The sequence below is a fragment of the Corvus moneduloides genome, chromosome 1, assembly GCF_009650955.1.
Source record: "Corvus moneduloides isolate bCorMon1 chromosome 1, bCorMon1.pri, whole genome shotgun sequence".
Classification (NCBI taxonomy): Eukaryota; Metazoa; Chordata; class Aves; order Passeriformes; family Corvidae; genus Corvus; species Corvus moneduloides.
The window spans coordinates 94,620,724-94,647,247 of record NC_045476.1 but is presented as its reverse complement, the minus strand read 5'-3'; the positions used below and the strand labels follow the sequence as shown (position 1 = coordinate 94,647,247).

Below are 26,524 nucleotides of genomic sequence, written 5' to 3'. Positions count from 1 at the left end.
ACACATAGGGAAGGAAATAGAAATTTGCACCACTAAGACAAAAACAAAGATACCTTCAGTGGATGTAACTGACAACCCTAAAGAATTACTGTTGTCTTAAGTTAATGAAGGACAAAATTTAGAGAGGAAAGGGTCCTTAGCCTGCACAGCAAAGTTGCTCCCATGGCACACTTATGGTCTTACTTTAAGTTTGCTTTCTTCAATTACCAAGATTGAATTACTGTGATTCTGCCTAATCTTCATCACTATCTTCCTCAAGAAGGTCCTTTTTGCCCTTTACTCTGAACATGGCACTTTGCTTCTTCTGTGACTTTGGCCATTAACTTCACTACTTTTACATAACCTGCCTGATTCCTGCATCTGATGAGGAAGCTGCAGGTAGAAAGCCATCTTACTGTTATGATATAATGCTACTTCTAGTGTTCCCACTGCACTTAACTTTGTAGCTGGGATGATGCCGTGTTCACCTGAGAAAAATCGCAGAGTTATCATCAAGTTCTACCACTGAAAATGTTGGGCTGCCTTTCTGGGTTGTACAGAACAATAAACTGAGAGGGAACTGAACTGTGCTACAATTCTCAAAACAGGCTGAAAGAAAGAACACAGAAAAGAAACTGTGCTCCTATTTAAGCATGTTGAACAATTTGTAAGCATCTTTCTTCATCCAATATTTCATTTTATTCAGTTAATGAAGGCCCAGATAATCAGAGGATCTTTTTTCCCCAGATAACTTTTTTTTTCCCCCTGTGAATGTAAGAAGCAAGCAAGCAAAAATAAGTTACACCTCAGTCTCACATTAACCTATCAAATTACTAGGCAGAAAATCTTTGGTTGCCTCCCCCCAATAATGGCATTTAGCAGGAATGAACAAAAAAAGTCCTGCTGTAATCATCTCTGTTTACCACAGTCTATCTCCCTGTATACACTCAACCACCAGCTAAAAATAATACTGAAACTAAAGACATTTTATGCCACTGGCTTGATAGGGACAGAATTTCATTTTCTGCACCTTTTGTAGACAGCAGATACATCAACATACTGTGTGTTTGTCCTCCCAGTTAATAGCAGAATTAAAAATTCCTAGAAAAGTCACCTAGGGCAGACCCTACCAGGAATATTCTTCATGGCAGATAAGCAACAGATCAAACAACATTCAGACATTGTATTACATACCTGAGGAAGCTAAAGTAGACAGGGGCATCATACTAAACAACATTTCCTGTTTCAAGTCAAACATTCGTAGTGCTTAGAGAAGGAATACTGGTGGCTTCCCAAGTTTTAGGCTATCTTTACGGTGTAAGCAGTTCACAGTTTTTACTCTCATTAAGCACTGTTTAGATCTCAGCCCGTAACATTGTCTAGACATGAAGAAGGCACTCTACTTGCTAATGAAACTGAGACACTCATTTTGACATTTAATGTGTCATATCTATTTTGTTTATAATCTCTAAATATCTATGACATGAGACATCTCCTTTGTGAAATAGGATTAAATAGATCTGTAAACTGCTATGTAGAACTCTGGTGAAATCAATTTGGGAAGGAAATTAAGGTTTCTCTTTTTCATGACTTAACCAAGAATCCTTCCAAGAGGCTCTTGTAGGGGAGAGGTGGCAGGCAGCTTGCCTCACAAGTGATGACAGCAGCCCCTAAATCAAGTGTCACACAGCTTCAAGCCCTAAGGACTCATCAGTCATGCCTGCAGGAGGGGAAGGAGCAGCCTCCTTCCTTGAGATCAATGAGGCAAACACAGAATACTCCTTCTTCACTCCTAAGGATGATTGATGACTCCTTAGCAGCTGAAGTGTGTGACATTTGATTTCACTCACTGATAAGACTGTGTCTATCCAAACACCTTCTAGTTAATGTTTCCAGGGCTCCCACATAGCTGTTCTTTGTGACATTTTTTACACAAAGCTCAATTGTTCAATGATTAATGAATTTCTCAACAATAGAAGAAAATTCTGAAAGAGAATTTTGTAACTGTGTCCCTTGATACGCTGATCACAACACAAAACAGGAATCTAGGCTCCTCAAGGAAACCTAATGGGAGATCTCCTGCACCTGTCAAACCACACTTGTAGGCAAAACAGTCCTAAAAGAGAGCTGGCTTTTTAAAATATACACTTTAGGTCTCCTTTCCAGGAAACCTAATAATTGATGGTTATTGATTAAAAATATTTTCCAAAACTTTAATAAGCAGATTTACACAAGGTTATAGATTTCAACAGACTTGAGACATGCTTTATGGCTTTCTTATTTTTCTTACAACACCACATTCTTACCCAGTTATTTCCTATTTTGAAATTATGCAATCAACATGATTTGAAACTATGCTTTGTAACTACAAGACACACTTGCTTATAGGTTGTAAAACATGCATGCTTTATATTACATCCAATTGTATCACAGGCTGTGTTAAATAAACGTTTTTACTACCACTTAAATCTCACAGCACTATTTACATTTATTGTTGTGCTTTTGCTCAAGTTTTTGCTTTTAAGATTGATACTGAATTAAATGTTTTAAGCAGATGTATTTTTAACCCTCTTACGAAATGAGGAATGATTTTTGAGCCTGATTTTCTAAGTGCCATGTTTGGCTGGATTCTGCTCAATGCCTTTGGAATTTTTAGCACTTTGCACAAAAACCATGACTCTTTGATAAATACAAGAACCAGGCAATTCAGAAGTCTGTCAGAAAATCCATTCAAAGGTAAGGAAACTGTACTGGTTATCAATTTCCTCTTACTCTGTAAGTTTGTTTGTCAAAAAGCATACTGGCAAACAGAGGAAGGAAACTGCACTACAATCCAGAAAAAGATGATGACTGTGGCTCTCTCACCCCTTCAGAATGAATGACTGGAACAGAATGGCAGTACTGTCAAAGAAAAAGACTCCACATAACCTTCATCATTTTGCCAAAACCAGCCCACCAGAAGAAATCAAAGAGAAATTCCAAGTTTGGACTTGCCAAATGACTCTTTCATCTAAATTTTGAAACAAAGACATTGCTCTTGCCAAACATTGCTAAGCTTTGCTGAGGCTTCACGTGAAAAATCAAGAGCTCCGACTATTTGGAATTCAAATTCAATGTAAAACTTGGGCTTATTCCCAATTAATGCAAATGAGAGACTACACATTACCTTGGAAGTCTTTAAATTGAAAATGATCCTGACACAGAACTCTGCCAAATTAAGTCAGCAATGATGAAATTATAAAAAAATGGTGTTATGAACTGTCCTGGCACTTAAAGACATGATGAAGTCTCCATAACACTCTGAAAACTTGTTGTTGTGAAAACATTCTTTTTCAAGTCAACATTTTATTTCCAAAATATTACACTCTCAAGGAATTTAAAATACCATCTATACTGGCATACAAAATCAAAAAATATATTTATGTTGAAAAACACACTTTAAAAAAACATTTACCATAATAATAAATTTCTAATGCTGACATACTTTCATGTCATATAAAAAAAAAAAAAGGAGGCATGACATTTTGGACAATAATGTTTCGTTTATAATATAACCTTATTATATTTACTTGCATTTTCCTTCGGTAAAGAACTGGAACAGATTTTCTTTCTAAAACTGATACAAAAATTACCTTACATTCTGTCTCACGGTTCATTATGAGATAAACTAAAATCAAACTCAAAGGATGCCCTTAGTAATGCTGTTGTTAAGGACAGCAAAGCTGGCAAGCAAACCGGGGTTGACAGGGGCTTGTTTTCCAGTTGAAAGTGTACTACCTCAAATACTTGAGCATATTATACGAACAGTCTCCATCCTGAGGAACACTTTTCAATCACCCCCTAAGAGAACCTGTATTTCGAGAGTATATGCAGACTTTTTTAAGGGCATGTTTGCTCAGCAATTAGCCACAGTTCTACCAGTTCTGTGGTATCTGGTAATTCCAAAATCCCTTTCCATACCATGTACATTAGAAAACAAGAAAGTTGAATTCTTCAAGGAAAATTATGTCCTGAAACAGTCAGATGCATTTCACTTAAGACTACATTCATACACAAATATGGGTTGTGTGCATCGCTTCTCCCTTCTCTCTCGTTACTCTTCAACACAGTCAACTCCTTAAATTAACTAGGATAAATATTTAAACAACATTTTCAGTAGAACAGCTGATCAGCTGGAAGGGAGAGATCTTACTGGTGTGTCCTCTGAAAGCACTGAGCACTTTTGCTCAGAAATACCTACTAGACTTCAAATAACCTATAGGGAAGAGGATATTTATGAATACCCAAACTGGGAGAATTCATGATGGAAGGGCATGGGAGGTGCAGGATGGGTGGGAAGAGAGGCTTAGTGCTCACTGTTAAATATGAGTGAGTGCCCAGATTATCTGTGGAATACATAAATGCAGCAAAACACAAATATTTCCCAGAAACAGCTGAAGTGCACAAAAAGAGAAGAAACCAGAGAAGACTCTTGGAAACCTGCCTGATTTCCTCTGAGCACACAGTCCACATGCTTGGCAAGCTCACAGGGAAACCCAGCTTGCATCCTTGTGACTCTCAAGCAGTCTCCCTCTGGGAGTGAGGGACAATGTCTCCTGAAGAGACAATGGTTTTCCCAATCTGCAGTCATGAGATGACCAGACTGTTTTGAACTGGAACTCATTCCTTGCCCAAAAATTTCAAAATTCAGGGACATTTTTCTGACCCAGAACACATCTTCAGCTACCAAGATTTAACATTATATGGTCCACCCTTCACCACTCACTCCTACTGTTCAGAAAAGTTTAATTCTGGCATTTTCTAAATTCTAAATACTTAACTTTGAAACCTATAAAAAGGATTATGTGTTTAGAAAATTTGCAGTCTTGAAGATTTCTTAAATGTTTTTATTCTTCTTAAAATAAATGTCTATTTAAAACAAAGCAAAAATGTTAAACTAGGAGTTTGAAATCTTTCCACCTACCTATTATAGCTAAAGAAAGGTTTATAGGTTGTCATCTTCCATTTGGATCACTTGGTAGAGGAGGAAAAGTGCTCCTCTTATTGATTACACTTATATTTACTGAAAATGGAATGTCTCAAATGAATTCCATTTGAGAATCACAGTGATAGTATGCTCTAATTCTCACAGTGGGGATGTATTTTTACTTTTCCTGACCTGTTCTCTCCAACAAGTTTCCTTGCAGTCCTGCAGTTTTTCCAAGTCCTTCTCTTTATCCAGTAAACCAATCTGAAATCCAAGCTTTTAATTCAAGCAAATTTCTTATCAACCACACCACTTGTCTATCACATTGTCTACTTCCCCACAAAACCCAAAATCCTCCAGATTTCAGATCTCCTCCATAATGAATATTCACACTCAAAACCATGCCTTTCCTTAAAATGATCAGTCACTACCATATCCTCCTCAGCTCTATGAAGCATCTTTTTGGCTTATCAGTAAATCTTTTCCTCTGAACTCAGTCTAAGTTCAAACACCTTCAGAGATCTCCCAGTACATTTTGGTCCCTCATCAGAACTGTCGCGTGTCTCCCACAGGTCTTTTCAGTTTTTGATGTGGCTTAAACCCAGACTATTTGTCCATAATCAGGCCACACTGGGCCATCACCCTACCTCATGGTTCCCTGGATCACCTTTTCAAATTCCCCTCCAAGTCTTCCCAATACCAAGCCATGCCACTGTCTAAAGAGCTGTCTAAATTTCCACCTAAGAGTTTCAATTTTCTTGTCTCCTCTCCTGGCAGATTTACACTACTCATTCTGCCATTACACCACGTCTGGTCCTGCCTTCTGACAGACTGAAGGAACATGGGAAGGTTTGCAGATCATAAAAATAAAAGACCCTAAGAAGCAATAGTCTAATTCCAAATTACAAATGAAGTCTTAAAAGTCTCTTTCCCCAGAAACTGTTATTTTCTATACTAAAAAAAAAAAAAAAAAAAAAAAAAAAAAAAAAAAAAAAAAAAAAAAAATTAAATTCATGTTCAACTCACAGAATAGACAGCTATTATCTGCTCACCTGAAATATTTGTTTCAAGGAAAAAAGTGCCCGTCTCAGCTCCCGTCCATTGGAATTGTAAAGTTTTTCTGGGAAAACAAAATAAGAAAACAGAAAAAACTTCAGCATAAACAAAACTGACAACACAGCAAGAATGTACTACAGCTTTTTAAAGAGTCCTAGCACCCACTTCCCATTAGGCAGACTGCTCTCAAAAAAATTAGCTTTTAAAAATATAGATATAGGACTTATTCATTAAATGTGCATGTAAACCAGGATTTAGTTGTCTATAACTTCAGATGGCATCTGAAGTAAATTCACAATAGCTTCAACAAGATCAGTGAGAAACAATTCTCTGTGGAGTTTTTGAAAATGCTTAGAAATACTGTTCTTTCTGCATTAAGGTAAATTTAGGGTTTACTGAAAGTACCAGATTAATCTCAAAAGACTCAGCTGAGACCACTCTTTGCCTTTGTTATCAAAGCTAGAGCCACTGAATCCCATCCTTGACTGCCTTCCCTCTAGACATTCTTTTCTTGTGTTCTCATCTTTCTATTGTTAAATCCTTTCTCCAATAGCAATGAACGTTAATACCAGAAATAGTCGGACAGTCTGTTCTAAGTATAATTCAAAACAGTGTTTTATTCTCATGAAAACTGATCTTGACCTTTTTCTAAATGAAGCAGAAGCCTTCTTTTCATCATCCAATATTGAAATGTATTACTTCATTTATTCCCCTACTAATGCATCCTCACAGAAATAATTTAAAGAAGACAAAAGCAACTCCTCTGCTGCCTTTCTGAGCCCTGCAACAATGTTAGTGCCTTTGGAAGAAGTCTGAGACTGTGCATCTCAAGCCTGTTGTTGCAAATTTGGAAATGATTTGTGATTATGCAGGGATAGAGCAGAAGGTGAGCTCTTCAAATCTTCCTGGTCTACTACATTTAGTATTACTATTACCTGATAGAGACTTTATTAAATACTTCTACAGTCCTAAATTTAATTTAAGTCCCTAATTTAATTTTATTACATTACTCCAATCTAAGGGCAATCACAAAGGAAAATAAAATCTTCATGGTCACCTCAGATGACACACTTTGCCTCACCCACAGATTATCATGAAAGAACCCTCTGTTCAATGGACAGTGGCAAGCAGGTCCAGATATCTGGAATGCCCACGGAGTGACAATATTCTTATGAGAAAATTAAATATCAAATCCCAGCATTTTATTTCTTACTTTCTCTTGTCTATTTATCTTTCAATTACCACTTTATACTACAAAGCCAAATTAAATTTTATTTCCCTCTGTCAGGAAGTTGCAAAAAGGGCCTAGCATTTGAGGATTCAATGCATTTATAACTCAGTAATCGTTTTTTACTTTAATCAAGGAAGGTAGGGTTTAATTTTAGAAAAACATTTCTTATTCCCAACAGCCATCTTCAACCAAAGAAAAAGTATGAAGTAAAATGTCAGCAAAACTAACACTTTTTTTTTAACTTTGAAAGTAGTTTTGTTCATCCCTAATTGCCTCTGATTTCAAAGGCAGAATGTACAGAACTGGCAAAACTATTGTTGTTATAAGTTGTCTCCTTTCTTGCACTTTTTATAGATTCTTGACAAAACATTGGAGGAACGGATTTCACTTCAAGCCATAAACTTAGAGGCACACTTTAATTACTCTCACTTAAAAACGCACTGGCATGTAGGACTACGTTTCTTGGCAGGATAAAGAGTAATTTTGTCAGGAAAGCCTAAAGAATAATAAAGATCTTCTAAGACCCAGTCTGTCAACTTTACATGCCACATTACACAAAATATTCCTTTTTGAAAGTTACCTCCATCTGGCATTTGTTATTACTAATTTCCCTCTATTCATAATTCACCAGCATCATTATGAGCAGAATGTCTCCAAACAAGGCAGTGCATTATCATCTTAATTAAGAGAGGCACCACTTCTTAAAGTCCTGGCAACTTTGTACATAAATATCAATGTCCTAACAAATGCCATCTGTTGGTCTCGGTCTTAAACAGAAATCATCATCCTTCCATCCCGGGGTGAAGTCCTAACAAACCATTGTTATGATACCATAACACTGGTTGTTTCATTGATGCATGAAGGTTTTTGGTACATCTCAGAGGAACAATGCTGAACATTTTTTCTCCTTGGTCTTTTCACAGAGCATAACCTCATCCTTGGCAATCAGCACAAACAATGCTCTCCCTGCTTGTCTGCAGCAAAGAGGACAGAAGTTACCGACTGCAGCTCAAAAAGGCGTCCATCGTTAGAGCTAAGGACCAACAACTACTGCAAGTATCAAGTTTGACAACAGTTGTGGCAGGTATCACAAATGCTTGAGATGGGTTAAAAACCCATCTGAGGAGTGACAGTCCAGGTAAGTCATCTCATCTCATCTCATTTCTGACATCTTCTACCAGAGACAACGTCCACTCACAGGTACCTCCTCATGCAGAGCTAATCTTGTTGAGTCAGCTCAAAGATACAGGCCCCCAGTGCCTTCACCTGTTACTCTTACACGTGGGCAACACACTCTCTAAGTCTTGATACCCATTTCTTACAGTGCTGGCAGCCATCAGAACCATTCTCTGAGCATAGCCCAAGGAGGAAAGTGAGATGGCCATGCTACATCAGAAGACGTTCTGCTTCAGAAAACCTCAGTCCAGGATGAACCTCACCCAGGGCAGGAAAGCCTGTGTAAGCCAAGGTACTGCATGGACCCTTAAAAACATCTGTACTTTTATGGTGTGTGCTGTTCTCCAGATTACAGCTGGGGTACGCTTGCTAAGATGCTCTCGAGGTCTTAGAGAATTCCCATTTGTTAACAGTAACTTTAACACCCCAGGGACCTCAGGCTCATTCCAAAAGCCCTAGACTGCAACTGAGGCTATGAAAATGCATCAGCAGAAACTGAAGGGCAAAAATCACTTCTGAGCTGTTTTCCTATGGTAGAAAAACAAAATTTAAAAAAAAGGAAAGAGCAAGAGAGAGGAAAAGCCACATTTGCTTACAATGTTTTCATACTGCAGACAATTCAGAAACTCGATAGCAGATGAATGCTTGTTTTACATAAGCAGTTTAAAGTGTTGCCCTCTGAATCAGACTGAGAAATAACTTTCCATGTTAAAGCACAGAGGTGACTAATGCCCATGGTACATCCCTGGCAGAGTTGTCTGTAGCTGAAATAAATGATGCCTACAGCATTGAAACAGGAGTCTAGCCTGCTACTATCAGCAAACCCAGAAAATTCTGAGGTGCTCCAAGGACAGTCCAAAGACTCACATGTTCATTGCTTTGTTACAAAGTGTCAGATAAGGTTGAATATGTACACCAGGACTGCTTTACACCAGAAAACAAAGCTCTGAATTTCAAGCAGGAACATGCACTACTAAACCTCTCCCTGAAACTTCTCTGGCCCTTTGGTAAAACACATTTCCTGTCCTTCCTCAGGCCAGGTGCAGGCTGGAGACATTCTACATTCATATACTTCAAGATACGAGAAGATAAAACAGGTCAGTGAGTTCATAGGTCAGGGAGTTTGTGAGATCTGACTTCATCTACCTATTAATGATGGTGTTTCTGACAGCTGAGTCCTGATAAGGAACACTATTGTAATCACTTTTACTTCATTTCTTCATGAAATAAAGAGCTGCATCTGCGGCTGTGAAATAGCTTTAATTTCATATACACAGATGACAGAATATTCTCCTTGTGTTTCCCTCTGACGTTAACTAACACTAGAGGGCACTGCTTATTCCCTTATTTTATGAAAGAAAGGCACTCTGTCCCTCCATGGGCTTCCCACTGATAGAGCAATACTGTTTGGGATGAAGAGTTGGTACTTCATTAACCTTGAAAACCCGTTTTTAATCTGTAGAATGTAGGATATCCTAGGAAATTAAAAAGCATCAGCACTGGCAATCTCAAACATTCAAAATCAGAGTCAACTCTTTTGAAAATGATAAAAAGCCAGGCACTGGTAAGGGCCTGAGTTTTATTTACCTTTCTGCAAGAAGCAAGAGTCACATTTATTAAGTTATCCTTCGCATCATAGCAGGGAAGTGTATATCCTTGAAAGACAGAGAGATTCCCTTAGCTCAGCACTTGTTTCTAGATGCAGAGAATCATAGATAACCAGGCTTGTGGTAGAGACAGACATGTGTGACAGGTAGCAACCTGCAACTGGCGATTTTCCTGCAACAGCAGAACTTTGGTTAAGAGAAGCCTTTACGCTCTAAAAGAAAACTATTTATTACTCTGTATTTTTGAATGCTTTTAATTTAGTGAAAAACAATTCAGGCTAAGTGAAAAGAGATTACTATAGGTGAATTTGGTACAAATGTAGCAGTGGAGGGAAGGCAGTTTCGTTTGCAATCAACATCTTTTCAGAAAGGAAGAGAAGTCTTTAAAGATATTTTATCAGACAACTTGCAGCTTTCAAAGGGATTTTATATTTTCAAAGGTAATTGTCAGAGGCTCAAATTTCATTGGGAATTCACCTCTTTTGACTATGTGGGAAAAGCAACTTTTTAAAGAAAGTAATAATTTGTCCTTATATTCTCAGTAAAAGTACTGACTGCCTTCTATGGGAAAAATAAGTGTTTTCAATCCACAGTAATAAAAGAAAAAGTGGAGCTGGCTGAACATTGCTTGGTTCAGTCCCACGTGTTACACCTGACCTCTGACCGACAGGGTACCATCCTCCTCCCTTCCTCTTCCATCACACCCATTGAATTAGTCCCTGGGATATAGTAATTTATACAGCATCAGCCTTTTGAGCTGTTGGCAAAGGCTTGTGAACATCTGGCTGAGCACAAATGGGAGTTGCTCTGCTTCACTTGCTGCTGCCTGAATGACCTCCATGTCTCCCATCCATGCCTCTTTTCTTTAAGCTATAATTTCAAGATGAAGCTCCTTTCCTTACAAAAACATAAAAGGGAGATTAACTCCACATTTGATTACATTAGCAGGATACCTGGTGCAGATCCACTTAAATGACATTTGAAACATTTCCTGCCATTAATTTTTACCTTGCATGGGACAGAAGTAGCAATACTGTCTGTCTTCCAGTAGCCACTTGGAAATTAGGCAGTATTTAGAAACTAAAAAATTTAATTCCTCTCCCCGCAACAAGGAATAAAACATTATTTTAAATGCTCACTAGGAAGAAGTATTAGTGATAAAATTAAAAGGCTTTCAGAATTTAAATGAACTGCCTACCTTTTCAGCAGAACGGATGGGAAAAAAAACTTGAAAGAGCAAAGAAAAGTGTTTATAATGGTAAGAAATTTTGGCATTCACCCTTTCTGTGAATGCCAATGCCACACTTCTAAATTTATTACTGCACTATTCCAATTTTAAATGCATGTTATCTGAATGAATGTATACAATTGTAAAACTAGGGAAGAATTTGAGCAATACAGCGAGAAGTCAGGCATACAGGTCTACTCCTGTGAACAGGCATCAGGAACGAGCCTGGTAGACTTCACTGGAGTAGGCCCATGGGTACATATAGTGCTGCAGATCTATAAAACAACTGTATATAAAACTAATTAGCGTAGTGTGCCAGTCTTTCACTGTATGTCAAACAAATTAAAGCAGTTCTCTAAGAAAAGACCTGGTCCTGTGCCAAGAATAGGCTCTTTTCTTAGTTTTGCTTTTGTCCACAGAAGTTAGTCATAAATGTGTTGGCCAGACAAGGCACTCTCCTTTTCTACCCAGACCCCCTAGAAAATGCATGAAGAAGGGATTCATTCACAGGCATATTGCTCGCTACTGCATTAACACAACTGCTACTTCTGCTGAGATTACTTCGTTTTGCATGTTACACATTTCCTTTTTTCCCTCTGAATCTGATCTTATTTTGTCTGGATAAATGGTTATGCATTAATTAGTGGAACATGTGAACGCAAGCTGCATATTCTCCCACTGATCCAGGGAAAAATGATTAGTGCAGGAAAGCGCTTTCTCACAGTAAAGGACCTTAGGCCGAGCAAGTGGCTGTGTACAAATTTCGGGAAGCTGAGCCCACATCACTGTCAGCACTGACTGCTTTGGAGGAATGCGCAGGCTGCCTCCAAGGAATGCCGCCCCAGCTCCCTGGCAGAGAAAAAACCTCCCTACTCTCCTTTTCATTTAGACACACAGCAGCTGCTTAGCTAATTATCTGGGACAGTGGGTCCCCTCAGTGAGCAGGGTCCTTTGCCCCCACTGGGAGAGGGGGATCCTTTGTCGGGAAAGGATCCTATTATGCCTGCATATGAGAAGAGCTCAGCTTCAAGCCTGCATCCTTATTCCCTTTCTCTGTAAAGGACTCACAGGTGGGGAGTGGGAGGAGGGAAAGACAAAATAGCCTTGGACACCCTTTCCTATCCCATACCCTAAAGCCATGCTGGCAGAGGCTCAAAGAGTGCAAAGAGCCACCTGCAAACCCCAGGGAGCCTGTGGGTTTGGACAGACAAGCAGGGAGAACTCCAGGGCAGGGTCTCCCCTGGGAATGAAAAATACCCAATTCAGCCAGCACTTCAGAGCAATTCTATATGCTCACGCTTAGGGATTTTCCTGCCTCTTTGAGAGGAGAAGTCTGCTTTCCTGACACTGCAAAAAGTACTCAGCAGCAACAGTCCCCGGATTTCCACAGGGAGAGTACACAGGGCAAAACCCCCACTCCGGGAAGATGGGTTGCAGCTAACCTTTTTTGAATATTTCTCTGAAATGCCAAATGTCTTAACTTCTGTCACAAGGGAATTAACATAAAACTGTCAGCACAAGAATGATGATATGTTTAAATCTACTGAAAAAAGTATCCGCTCCTCCAGGTGTAAGTGTCCTCCCTTACTTCTTGCTCCTGTGTTTCCAAGAGATATGAAATGACATTCAATCAATTGTGGGAAATGAGTAGTATATAAGAAAAGTCCAGAGGATCAAGAAGAAAGACGATGACCCTGAGGATGAGGAATCAGAGACATGTAACAACAGGTCCTTTTCATTCTGAACACATCATTCCTGAATATCCTGATGACTCCCCTACCCTTGGTTCTAGGTATTAGTCAGTGCTGGAGGTTCAGCAAAAACTACAGTAACATCTAAATCATTCCATGAGATTTAAAAGAAGGAGGTTTTTATGCAGCTATCTGGTAGAAGGGACTTTCCAGTCTTTATCACACTGCACTGTCATGGTTTAACCCCAGCTGGCAGCCAAGCCCCACGCAGCCACTCACTCACTCCCCCATGAGCGGGATGAGGAAGAGAATGGAAAGTGTAAAAGTGAGAAAACCTGTGGGTTGAGATAAAGACAGTTCAATAGTAAAAGAAAAATCCACTCACACAAGCAGAGCCAAACAAAGAATTCATTCACCACTTCCCATGGGCAGGCAGGTGCTCAGTCATCTCCAGGAAAGCAGGGCTCCATCACACCTAACAGTGACTTGGGAAGACAAACACCTTCATTCCCAACACTGCCCCCTTCCTCCTTCTTTCCCTTCAGCTTTATATGCTGAGCATGACACCATATGACAGGGAATGTCCCTTTTTGGTACGTTGGGGTCAGTTCTTGTGCAAGCCCAGCCCCCTCGCTGGTGAGGTGGGACGAGAAGCAGAAAAGGCCTTGACTCTGTGTAAGTGCTGCTCAGCAATAACGAACACATCCCTGGATAGTCTGTCCCAAACTAGGTACTATGAAGAAAACTAACTCTACCCCAGCCAAAACCAGCACATCCCCTCTGGCTGCATAACAGGACTATATAGCTCTCCTCTCAACCATTTCTACCAAACTTCTGCATATTCTGCTTGGTTTCAAGAAAATCACCTGACATGGATAAACCATTAGCCAGAATTTCCCCTTTACAGAGCTCTAAATTACTATCCTTTTGCTCCTGTAGATCCATCCACATGGAACTAGGAAGAACATTTGTCGTGCTATCTGCACACATTATGGCAAACAAATGCCAATGGTTTACACTAAAGGGAGATGTTACAACACAGCACGTGTTTATATACATAGTTAAGTGCAAAAGGAAACCTTAGTCTTCATCTGCTGGATCCAGGCATTTGCAGCTGTGGAAGATGGTGCTTTCTCTGTATGTTGCAGTGCATTATGTTAAGATCTTAAAAACTGATGGGGTCAAAACTTCCTCTTACTGTTTCCATTCCTAAATTACTTAGCGTATTAAGGTCCTGCTTGTTCATAAACGAAAGAAAGGATATATAAGGTGATGCGGGCTGAGAGCAGGGTGAAGCTGCCTGACAAAAAGGGCTACCACTTTTCCTCTTAGTTTTAGATCTCTCTGCTCACTACTGGTTTCCCAATTCTCTACTGCAGAAACCTGTGTCAGTTGCTGCTGTGGAAAAAAGGACATAAGCAATGAGAAAGCCCAAGAGCAGGAGACCACAACAGCAGGTTTCACCTAACTTATAAAGTAAAAATCAGACTGGGACATTAAAACTCAGTGTCAACAAGGAATCACTTAACTCCACAGAAAGCAACAGCAAGAATCCCAAGAAACTTGAATAGCTCATGAATTTCCATTATTAAAACTCCCAGGCTTTTAAAATTAGTTATATCTGGAGAGATAAAGAAAATGCATTGGGTGTTCATTGCCAAAAGACATTTTTTAGAACTGGCTTTCAGGGTCTGGCTGGGGAAAATACTGCAGGCCAGTGGTACAAAAAGCTTTTCCTGCCCTCTATGAGCCAAAGACTGTGACTGGAACAGCAAGGCAGCTCTGAATCCACTTCCCATCTGGTTATCACCACAGCTTTTATTTCCAGTTCCAAATTACTTCTCTCATGTATCCTTTTTGATTTTGTAAGCTAGAATACAGAATTCCCCTTTACAGTTACAGTTACATTTCCCAGTGAGTCTGATGCCTACTGATAACTTTGAACCCATGGAGACACTATGTAGATCTATGCACACAGAACAAACTGCTCAATCAGCTCAGTCTTCCTTCCTTGAAATAAAAAGCCATATTCAAAAGTTACAGCCTTTCCAACATATTAACAAAATGAAGAGCCTCTACCTCTTCAGCCTACTTATTTCAGCTATGGAACAGGCACCATACTTCCCTACAATGATCTATTTATATTGGTCCTTGAATGCAAAAGGCACTAATATGCTCTTTAGTTCTGAAGTGCAGGAAACAGTACTTTGGGTTGACAGCTTCAAAGGAGGGCACTTCTGCATGTCCAAAAAATGCTATGACTGCTCTTCTGTAAAAGTCAAAGGGTTACAAAAGTGAAAAGGCTGCGTAACAAGGTCAAATATTACAGCACCGTATTAGAGCAAGTGGTGACGGAAAAGACTTGAGAGGTCATCTTGTTCATCCCCCTGCTAATGCAAAATTGTTCCCTAGAGAGTAATACAGCAGGAAGGTAGTTGTTATACTAAAATATAGGTTACATAATTCAAGAGAATGGGGCTGGGGAAAATTGCTAGAGAAGAAAATAATATAGAAGAACTTACTGCTTCTTTAGAGATTACTGTAGCAAAACTGAGGCTAAACCATAATTTTAAAAAAGTATGTGGAGACCAATCTTTAATGTTTGTTTCAGTTTACAACTTGGTCTCTGAGTTGCTGACCTGTGTGCTTGTGCTTGAACAAGCACATCAGCCAGTGCCTCCTGGATTAGAAATATTTAATAAGAACATGATAGTCATGATTTGAGTTTTCTGCTTTTATTCTCTTTTAAACACAGTGCCAACATGTTGCTCTGCATGTTCAATCAGTATTAGTAAACAAAGAGCAACAAGAAAATTATAGCAACCCATCACCAAAAAAAGACAAAAAATTTAGGCACACCCTCACTATTCCTTGAATTATGGATGCCTTATCTGTGCTGACAGCTTGGCAAAAGGCAAACCGTCTGAGAGCAAAGACATCAGAGCTTTGTGCCAAGAACCTGAATGAGCTCCTGAGCTTAAAGCTCATATCAAGTTTTTCTGTTGCATAATACATAACAAAACATGTCAGATGCTACCTCCAAGACCAAATTGTTGCAATGATCCTAAGTCCAGCCTCAGGAAGTGCATCACAACTTATCCAGTCCTTTCCCTTCAGAGGATGCCGCCTCCTAATTAACTGCATGCATTGAAGCACCAGTTTGCTCAAAAATTTGGAAAGCGAGGATGAAACCATTCATCTGATAGCAAGGCGACAGGCAAAAGAGCAGCAGCAGCAGTTCATGCTGAGAACCTGATAAAGCTGCTTCTCTTCAGATTGCTGCTAGCAATTACAATGCTGTGTGCATTTTCAAATAGCTGAGCCTTCATTGCCTATGTATATGTGAGACTTCCCAGTCTCACAGCCATGCTGCTGGAGGCAACTGGTTCCAACTCAGTTTTAGGGATTTTTTTGACCATTTGAAGTGGCTAAGACCAAGAATCCACCACAAAATCCTCACACACAAAAACCAGTAGATGTTCCTGTGACTGAGACACACTATCCATATTAAGGATTAGTATTTACTTGTACTTCAGCATCCCCCAGAAACATCAGCCACACAATCACAAAGATCCCTTCTGGAGAGCTTCTAGAGGTGGCACCTGAATCCAGTGCAGCTTCATCTTTAGGATTTTTTATCCCAAAATTAATTTAAAAAGAGAATAAGCAAAGCGTTCCAATGTAAATGCCGTAGCATCTTCAGGATATTTATTTCAATTTTTCATTACATTTGGTGATGATAATACTGATTTCTAAAAGAATTTTTAATAATTTAAATTCAATATACAGACCTCCTCAGTCTGAAACTCTTGCCATATCTCCATATAACAGCCTCTTTCTTATGTTAGGAACTTTACTTGTAGCTCATTTTTTCTACACCTTCCTGTTCTTATATACATCCTCTAATCAATTCACATCCTTAAATATGTAAATCCAGACACAGCAATTCAACTAAGGCTTTATTGATTTTGAGTAAAGAGGAGAAAGAGCATTTCAATAGACAAAGATTAGGTTTTGCTTCAGTATTACAGTCACACAACAAAGAACAATCCCTTAAGTAATAGTCTCATAGCTCCTAGCAGACGTGATCTCAGTCAAAAGCAATAAGCTCGTTAACCAGCTTTGTTCTAATAATTTAAACTGCCTTTTCCCATGTGTCTTGATGCATTTTAGGGTTTCTGGAAGGATGCTTCTTTAGAATACTTGAAGGATATAGTTAAATTAACAGAAATTAAATTAACAGAAACAGAGGGAGAATGAAGAAATATCAGATGTGCAGAAGGAAAGACTGCAGCATAAGTACTTTTAGCAGATGTCAAAGTAATTCAGGGTCAGCAAGTTTCCCATCACTCTGAAATTGCTGGGACACATGAAAAACACACTATTATGGCAACTGAAAAGCAAACCCCACAAATAAACTGGAACAGAACCACTGAGATCTCAGGCTAAGTCCATGCCAATGCATGACTCTCATCTGATGCAGACGCCAGATGAAGCACATGGCCAGTCCTCCTGCAGAAGGCTGGGGAGGCTTGGAGAACCCAGCTATCTGCTGGACAACTCACTTCCCAGCATTCCTACGGCTGCTGCACCCTGTGCCTCGCCATCTCCTGGGCCACACTGGCACACGGGGGTACATCGCTGCTCCATCTGCTGTCCCATGTCTTACAGCAGGAGGGACAAGAACAGGCATCCCAGGAACGTGGCACAGGCACCCTGACCGCTGAACACAGGAGGAAGGAAGGTGACACCCTGGGGCAGCCAACAGCCTCGAGCTTCACACGGTGCACACAGCAGCCCTGCAAGAGAGCGCTGCTGGCCTGTACTCCAGAGCAATCTCCTTGTCCTTCAGTTACTATCTTTTATTGCCACTCAGACTGTTGGGAATACAAAGGCTTTTTTTCACAAGTGCAGACACCTTTGTACTCTCTTAAGGACCTGCACACCAGACTGCAAAGATTCAACAGCGGAAGTACTTAGGTGTTTCACATCCATATAAAAATGATGTAAAAGTAGGGTATGTCTCCACTTTCCAAGTACCATGATTAGGGTGAAGGGAGGTGTCCAAAGCTACATGTATTAAAATCAGGAAATTACTGATAAAAGACCATGTTAATCAGGTAGAAATTTCACTTTTGGAAATTGTCCCTCATTTTCACAGCTGAAAAATATCCTAGATATTCCAGAAACAAGATGTATGATGCTTGTACGGTCCAGAACAGTATGGTTGGATCTTTGAGAGGGAATACAAAACAAATATCGGAACAATCATTTCACCCCCATTAACAAACACAACAACTATACACCTCTGTGCTAGATGCTTCTCTGAGTTCTATTTGGACATCAGTGAGTTTGGTTAAGTGCATTAGCAGCTGGAGAGAAGCTGGTATATAAATCCACCTACTGCTCTGGCAACACATCTTCCCTTTTGAAACAAAAGCTGGCTGATGCCTCGCCAAGCAATGGTGTGATGCCCATTGGGGCACCAGCTCTTTACCTTTCTCGCTGTCTGCAAAGACAGAGGTGAAAGAGACCTTGGAGCATTCCTAGACTCACTTGGAATGATTTCCTGCCCTCTCAATCTATCCAGATCAATAGTTTTTACAACAAATAATTTAAATGAAAAGTCACTCAGACTATGGGATTCCTTTCCGTATGGGCCCACTCTCTGCTGGGCCAGGGCAGCTTCCAGGCAGGTTTGCAAGTTTCCAAGGTAAAACGAAAGGCTATCCTCACAGAGCTCCAACCATACCACCCTACCAGACATTTACATTTTCAAACACTCCTCAAGCACAATTTCTGTTTACCATACCATGTGGAACTCAGCCTGAACTTGTTTAACACATGTTTGTGTTATTTATCCAAACTCATTCATCACAGTTGTAAAACATCTGACAGACCATGGAGGTTTTCCAGTGTGTATCAGGCCTCTCGCTTCATTCAACCGCTGATTATTTCCACTTCTAAGTAATTTGACCAAAGCCACACGAAAGCATTCAGCTATACTAAATCTTTCTCTGTTTGTTATTAACCCAGTCACTGGCTGTAAAGAGCTCTATCTCTCTCTCTACTTATCTAATTAATCAGAAGAATATCTATATACACATGTATATGATACATATTAACACACAAATTGTATACACACATTAGTTATATAAATTATATATTTTTATATATATGATATACATATTCTACACATATAAATGAAATAGTTTCTTTTTAGGAAGCTCCATGGAATAAGAAAAGTTTAATTGCTACATGGATTGAATTGTCATTTGTACTATAAACACAGCCAGCTGCTATGCAAAGTTCTTCCCCGTGCAAAGTGCACACCTTACAACACACATTACACACATTCAGCTACTTAATGTGAAATTTTTAAATTCTCAGCCATAGGAAAAACATAGTAGCATAAAATCCATGAATTCAAAAATTCACTTTGTATAAGCACACCAAGTCAATGGAGTTTTGACTCAGATCCTGAAACTGGAAAGTAAAAACTATTCTTTCTGTGATTACCGAGCATAAGCACTGTATTTATTGCCTTTTTACTTCTTGTCTTTTGCAGAAGAAAGGTTTTCACTATTCCTCTTTTTTTTTTTTTTTTTTTTTGCATACTTGCCATTGCTCATTAATCACACCGACACAAGTCTGTAACTATGAAACTAGAAACAAATTAACAGCTAAGATCTGCAGGAACATTAAAAGGATCAAATCCTATCTTCTATCTAGGCTTCCTAGAGTCAAAAAAATACAGTTCCAAAGGTGTCATATGTGCTGCAGGAATTCAAGATCTGGTCACTGTTCCCGACAAACACACAACTGATTGCTGTATGGTTTGGCTGTCTCATATGCTACTTTTTTCCCCTTTGGTATAAAAACCATTATGAACTACATCATCACACTTTGACTTGGCAGCACAGGCTGGTTAGTGCAGACCTCAGGAGTAAATAAATAAGTCCCTGTCCTTTCTCACTTCAGGAATCAGAAGTGTCCTAGGAGTAAGAGGCCAAGGTAAAAGCTGGGGCAGTAAACAGAGAATGAAAATACTCTGCTTCTCTTAAGTCAATGGTGTTGTGCCATTGCCTTTGAGAATCTCTGTGTTCCAAGGGCTAGTATGGATCTGACCCCTTTTCTCCCTCACTTCCCACCCTATTATTATTTCTAAAGCCTATACAGAGACACTGGAAAACAAGGATGATGACAAGGGATGAGTACAGAAGACAGCTCCAGCAAGAAAACAATAGGGTTTGCACATCTGATTATATTCTATTACACTCAGAAAACAGGAAAATGTGGCTTTTTAGAAGAAATGCAGAATATATTATTACTGTCATCTACAGAAGGAAAACCATGAAGAAATGACCAGTTGCTCAAGGTTGCCTCAGTGGTGTTCCTGGTCTGCAATCACTACTAATCTTTCATATAGAAAGCAGGCAATGAAGCTGAAGGGACAAAAGACTTTAAGAAAAAAACCCAACAATATCCTTATTCTTTTGACTGAGGAACCCTTTCTTACTGTATATTTCTTTTTTATTGCTCTTGGCAAGGCTTTTTATGCAAGTAAGTGCCCTACAGCCTACTGTCATATGCTGTATATGAGACAACCTCTCAAGTGTGTACAGAAAACTTCAGCTGATGTAGGATTTGGCAACTTGCTTGTTAAGTGGCACTTTAGTTCATGAGCATATTAAATCCATGATGCATAATCTGCTTGGGCAGCCTGCTAGTTTTAAGATGTTAGTCTAGACCTATAAAGCCCTAAATGTCTTGGGACCTGTTTATCCAGGCATTGAGCTTTTCTGGAGGTTTTCTGATGAAACAAAAGTTATAATCAGAAAATTTCAGTCACTAAATTGGAAACACTGCATTCAAAATCTCTTGCAGCCAACAAACTTTCTTTAGATCCAAGACAGGATCCCAAAGAAGTTTACCTATATCCATTGTAACGGAGGACTCAGGAAGTATATGGTCTTCAGCCCTAAGACTGACTCTGTGGGAAGCTGTGGGGCTGCACCATGGTGAGGCAAATCAGAGAACAAAACCACAGATCCTAAAAAGCTGAGAGCTCTCAGAGCCCAAAATGCGCTGCAGACAACCCAGAGAGCCCAATCCTGAGTGCAAGTGCCAAAAATCAGTCACAAATTTCAGAAAAGAAAAATTCATTTGTACTCAGTTGTTCACTTCAATATCAATTTTCTGCAGAGGTATTAGGATGGTATTTCCTGGGTAGTTTCCGAGTCGTGCCACAGAATATTGGGTGTGTTTGTGAAAGCTCTGTCACTCCTCACTCCCTGCAACTTCAGGGTTTTGCATGTCTGGAACAATCTTATTTTTTTCCGGTGTTTCATTAGCAGCCCCTTTCTGAGAAATGCCAGGTGGCACCATGCCCAGAATCGCTTGCCAGCTAATCTCAGAGGATTGGGCATCATGCCATGTGAATTAAAAGAGCTCAGCTCTAACTCACTGATAACATTTAGGAATCAAACCAATAAAATGGGAGAACAAACTGAATACAAATAACCTCTGAATGCACACAGATGATAGCTTTTAACTGAAAATGTATACAGTTGTGGAGAGAAAAAAAAAGAAAACAAAAACCATAACAACAAAAACAACAAAACCAGTAGAGGTCTTTTTTCCAAAACTTAAACCAGGGTTCAAGTGAGAAAAATCAGCTATGATTGCATTAGTTTCTGAAAACAGCAAAAAGAAAAAGAAGGAATTTGCACATTTAAGTACAGAGTTAACGTCACAGGGTTCCCTGCAACAGGGAGCTCAAACTTTAGGCAAGCTGTGCTATGCCAATCACCCCATGAAGTGCAGAGGAGAAAGAGGAAGAAAAGAATTTGCATTTGAAGGGAACAATGGAATTTCCCCCTCAATCCCTTCATTCTGGCATTTTGACATGTCCTTCCTAAAATAAGGCCGACATTTAATTTATGAAGACCAATAAAATCATAAATAGCCAGTTAAAAAGTCTGCATAATCCTAATGTTGTCCACATCAACAGTAAAACATGGGATACTCCAGCATGTGCATGTAGACGAGCAGGCAAGAACACAGACTAAAGATTCTGTAAATTATAAACTATTTTTCTATCACGAGTTTTTAAGTTTTACAGGCTAGAAATTCCCACGTACATCCCACCCCAAAGGAGGGGTAAGGGAAGGAAAAACATAAGGCTAATAAGGATGTGACTATTAGGAAATAAAACAATTCAAAACCATTTCCTATAACACAGTTACATAAAAATATGGGAGGCAACTTTGGCTTTCTCTGACTGCTGTCTTTATAAAGCATAACTGTTACTTACATCTTTGTCCTCTATTCTTTCAGAGACCACGAGTCAGTACAGGACAGCTCTTTTTCCTTTCACTTCATCATACATGTCTTGGAGGGTCAGATAGCACTGGTCTTGTAGTATTTTACAGCTAATTAACAGAGATAACAGCTAATCAAATTAAATAAATCATACAGAGAAAACTGTCCTTTTCCTGTGGCATAACAACACCCAGGAAATTTTTATAGGAGAAACAACTGAGACAGGCGTTGGCAGGTCTCTCTCCATCTTACAAGCAAAGATAAAGCCGTTTTAACTTTGGTTGGAACAATCCCCCAACAGTTTGGGTGGATGAAGGCCTGCAAAAGTCGCTTGTTTTTCCGGCTCTGTTTGCAAACATGGACATCAGCCACGAGCAGACACTTCAGCACCCTCCACACAAAGGCAGATATTTCCACAACCTTGTGTGAAACGCCTGCCCTCTCCCTGTCTTTGCCCTTCGTGTGCCCCGCTGCCTGCGGGGGGCTGCAAGGACCCGCTCATCTTGTGCTCCCAAGGGAGGAGGGGAAGCCAAGTGTCCACTGGGGCTGTGACAGTGAAAAAGGAGCTCACACGCAGGCAACTCTGCCCCTACCCAGTACGCTGCATTCAGTGTCTGCCCTGAGCAGCCCTCGCCACTCCATGAGACCCCAGCTCCACAAGCCTTGCCTCGAGGTGCCCACACCAGCTGGCATTGACGGAGCAGAGATGTAATGCACGGCTTGCTGCTAGCACCCATCGCTGGCTCCTGCCATCCACGGGTTCTCCTGCAGACACAGCCTGATAGCCCAGGCCAGTGGAGCACAGGGGAGCCTAGAAATTAACCCTTCAGCACTCCTTGTCTTTTCTCCTGGCATGGCTTGCAGAAATGACCACATTAGAAAGAAGTAAAAAAGCAGATCACTATTGAAACACTGAATTTAATCTGTAATACCTTAATTACAAAACACACATTTCTTCCAGTGAGAATCACATCTGACTTGCTACTGATCCAGGCAGAGATTCAGAGGAAAAAGGACCAGATTGTGAGGTGCTGTCCATAAAAATGTCTACTACTGAATTTGGTAGCTACTAATCATTCTGGGGTGCTTCATCAATCCTCAGCAAAGCTTGCTCATGACAAGACATGCAACAAAGCAAGAACAGAACCAAACCCTGCTCTGATGATAGTAGAGCAGATTGAACCTAGAAATTAATGAAGGACAAGAAGTGGAATTACAGATGACATCCGTACAAGGTCACTTCCACAGCACAGCAGTGTGTTTTCATACAGATCTTTGAGCTGCTGTGGGGCTGGATTAGTTACAGTGCTCACACTGACAAAGTTAGTCAGATTTTTAAATGATTCCATTCATCCCATTTCTTTCAAGGACATTAACATACCTTACAGAAGTCCTCAAGACATTAAATGCTATGGATAGCCAGAAACTACCCAGGTTTATCCTTTGTGTTATATCACCTCCATCGTCAATACTACACAGTCATGTAAGATGAATTTGCAAGAAACATACACACACATACAAACACATACATATAATCAAAGAATATTGTCCCATTTGCACCTTGTTTTAGTCACACTTTCGATCACAATACACTGTTGTTTACCTCTACCAATAATATGACTGGTAATTTATCAAATACCTGAATACCAAAAGAGACATTTCACTGAAAAATTACATGCCCTGAAAGATGTAAAGCAATACCGACCACACCTGCTTTTGCTATGGCATGCTGGGCTTCCCCCCCTCATGAACTGTGACAACAGACAGATTATAGTTTACAGATTGTGAGTAAAGTACCCAGGATAAACAAGACCATTAGCTATAAGCAATCAGAAAATCACCTCACTTCAAAATCTCTGACACTAGAAAACAAAACGGGAAAAAAAAATGAAAAAAATCAAAGTTACTGTGAGAAGCAACCCAGGATCTGAACTTCAGATTCAATTACTCCCTAAGCCCTGGATTTGTAGATGAGCCTAAATGTGGCAAATGGGCTCTCTCTAAAGACTGTCAGAGCAAATGAGACTTTATTATGTAATTAAAATCAAGCACCGTTTTTCTGTCATTACATCAGAATTTGCCTAAAGAAATCAACATTTCTGAAGCTGGAGCACTCTAGCCATGCAACACGTGCTGTCAGAGGTAGGTTAAATCAGCTGGGAATCCTAAGTGCCTTCAATTTTCCCTGGCAGTTACTTCCTTAGCACTAAACTACAGTGAATCAGTACACTGCCAAGCATATTTCCTTTTCCTTCTCTTTTTGAGATATTGTCCTATGAAAATCCTAACTAAAAGAAATCTTTTGCAGGTGGATGGGAATTACTTCCCAGGCTACAGCCTTCAGAACGTCACTGCACTACCTACCCACCAAAGGCTTCTGCCACAAGATAAACATGTTTGTGTGTGCCTTCTCACGCTTTTGTTTTCTCTCAGACTGGTTTCTGAAGGACATAGCAAAAGACTGTGAACAGATTGGTGTAAGTGCTTTGGCATGGGAATGACTTCACACAGCAGCATTTCCATACCACCAGCAGGACAGTGCTGGTCCAGCAGCACAAACTGATGTCACACCAGTTTGTTCTGTCTGGAGACAAACTGCTCCCCCTCCCTATAGACCAAACCTGCAGAATCCACAGACACAGTTCTGCCTAAATCTGAAGAGATTAAGTGATGGCAAAAATGAACTTCTTTTTTTCACCTACAAGACAAGCACAAAAAAAAAAAATCACCAAAAAGCTACAGATATGGAATGCACACATTTGGTTTGTGCTTTCCTCCCTTTTGATAAACTTCTTAGTTTTAGTCAAAAGTAGCCTTCATGACAAGTCCTTGGTTGAAATCCTTGAAACTTTTACTCATTTGGCTCACTTAGATGAAAGCCCAAAACACAAAAACTTTTGTTTTCATGCCATCCCCAGCAAGTGGAACCAAAGCAAAGACTTGACAGCTATTTTATGTTTGAAATATTAGCTTCAAAGCAACGGGGACAGCACAGTGTGGGTGGGCCTGACACTACAGCTGCCTTAAAACAAAGAGCCTATATATCAAAAAGACTTCACAAGAGACAGGATTTACCCGGAAAAAATTACATCCAACAGAAATGAAGATGAGGAAGAGGACATGCATGTAACATATGCTCAGGGAAAGCAGGGGGGAAGGGTAATGGTGCAGTTAAAAAAAACTAAAAACAAACAACAGAAAGATACTGAAGAATGTTGTATCCACTTGCAGGTGTAACCATTTCAATTGGAAGTATTTTTTAAAGAGCTTTCTGACTGCATTACACTATCAGTGCAGTATCATAAAATGAGAAGAGTTCTAGAGCTAGTAATGGGGCAAAACACTCAAAAAAGGATTTGTATTCAAATGAGACATCCCATGCATCTATATACTGACTTGGAAAAACAAGATCCATAGGGTAAGTGAATAAAAATGTCGATGAGGTAGTTAAACTCTAGATCATTCTTTTCATCTCTATAGTCCATTGCAATGGATTGGGAGTGATTTTGCTGTTTAAGCAATAGGAAGCAGCAAACATTAAAATATCACACCCACAAAATTCTTGTTGGCATGTATTACCAAAATAATAGAAAGCCTAATTTTAAACAGAAGTGAAACAGATGAAGGTTACAGGGGCAAATCATTGCCACAATTGTGCCTGTGCCTGAGTTTGCCAATGGAGTTTATGACAGGTGAATATTTTGATTGCAGCATCCGTTTAGAACATTTGACGGGCTTCCAGGCACTGGGAGCTGTAAGTTCTGAGAGCCTAGATTTTCTCCTTTTACTGCTCCAGCTGCTGAAGCCAGTGTGTTCACACACAGCAGCAGTGTCTTCCTATGCCTGTCCCAACAAAAAGGCTATCAGGAAGTAAATCAACGTGGGCTCATTTGTGTCCCTCCCTCCTGGGACTGCACATAACAATACAACACAGCTGGACACAGCCACCTCACCTCTGAAAGATCCACTTTGCTAATGAAAACTGATGAAAATGTCACCTGCTGTTTTGGAAAGGCCACCACGGTGTCACAGTACACACACTGTGCTTGAAAATGGCATTTCATCAAATCTCAGAGGTAAGCTGATTCACCTTTGGGACACATGCATTGCAGATTTGAGAACTGTAATGACACACACCCGTGTAATGCTGAAATCAGTACCCTGACACCTCCTCCTTGGAAAAGACAGCGCTCTGGGTTACGCTGCAATATGTCAAACAACATTAGGAGCCTCTCCCTGGAGTCCTGATGACCCACACCACACATA

General features: G+C 39.9%; 1 protein-coding gene across 14 annotated transcripts in view; it reads right to left on the bottom strand.

Moving 5' to 3' along the window:
• The window catches only part of FHOD3 (formin homology 2 domain containing 3), a 377,817-nt gene that overhangs the window by 197,444 nt on the left and 153,849 nt on the right, over positions 1–26,524 (bottom strand). For all 14 annotated transcript variants that reach the window (XM_032118819.1, XM_032118873.1, XM_032118846.1 and 11 more), the window contains exon 4: positions 5,998–6,065. In XM_032118819.1, coding sequence (XP_031974710.1) covers positions 5,998–6,065 — 68 coding nt within the window. The remainder of the gene's footprint in view (positions 1–5,997; positions 6,066–26,524) is intronic.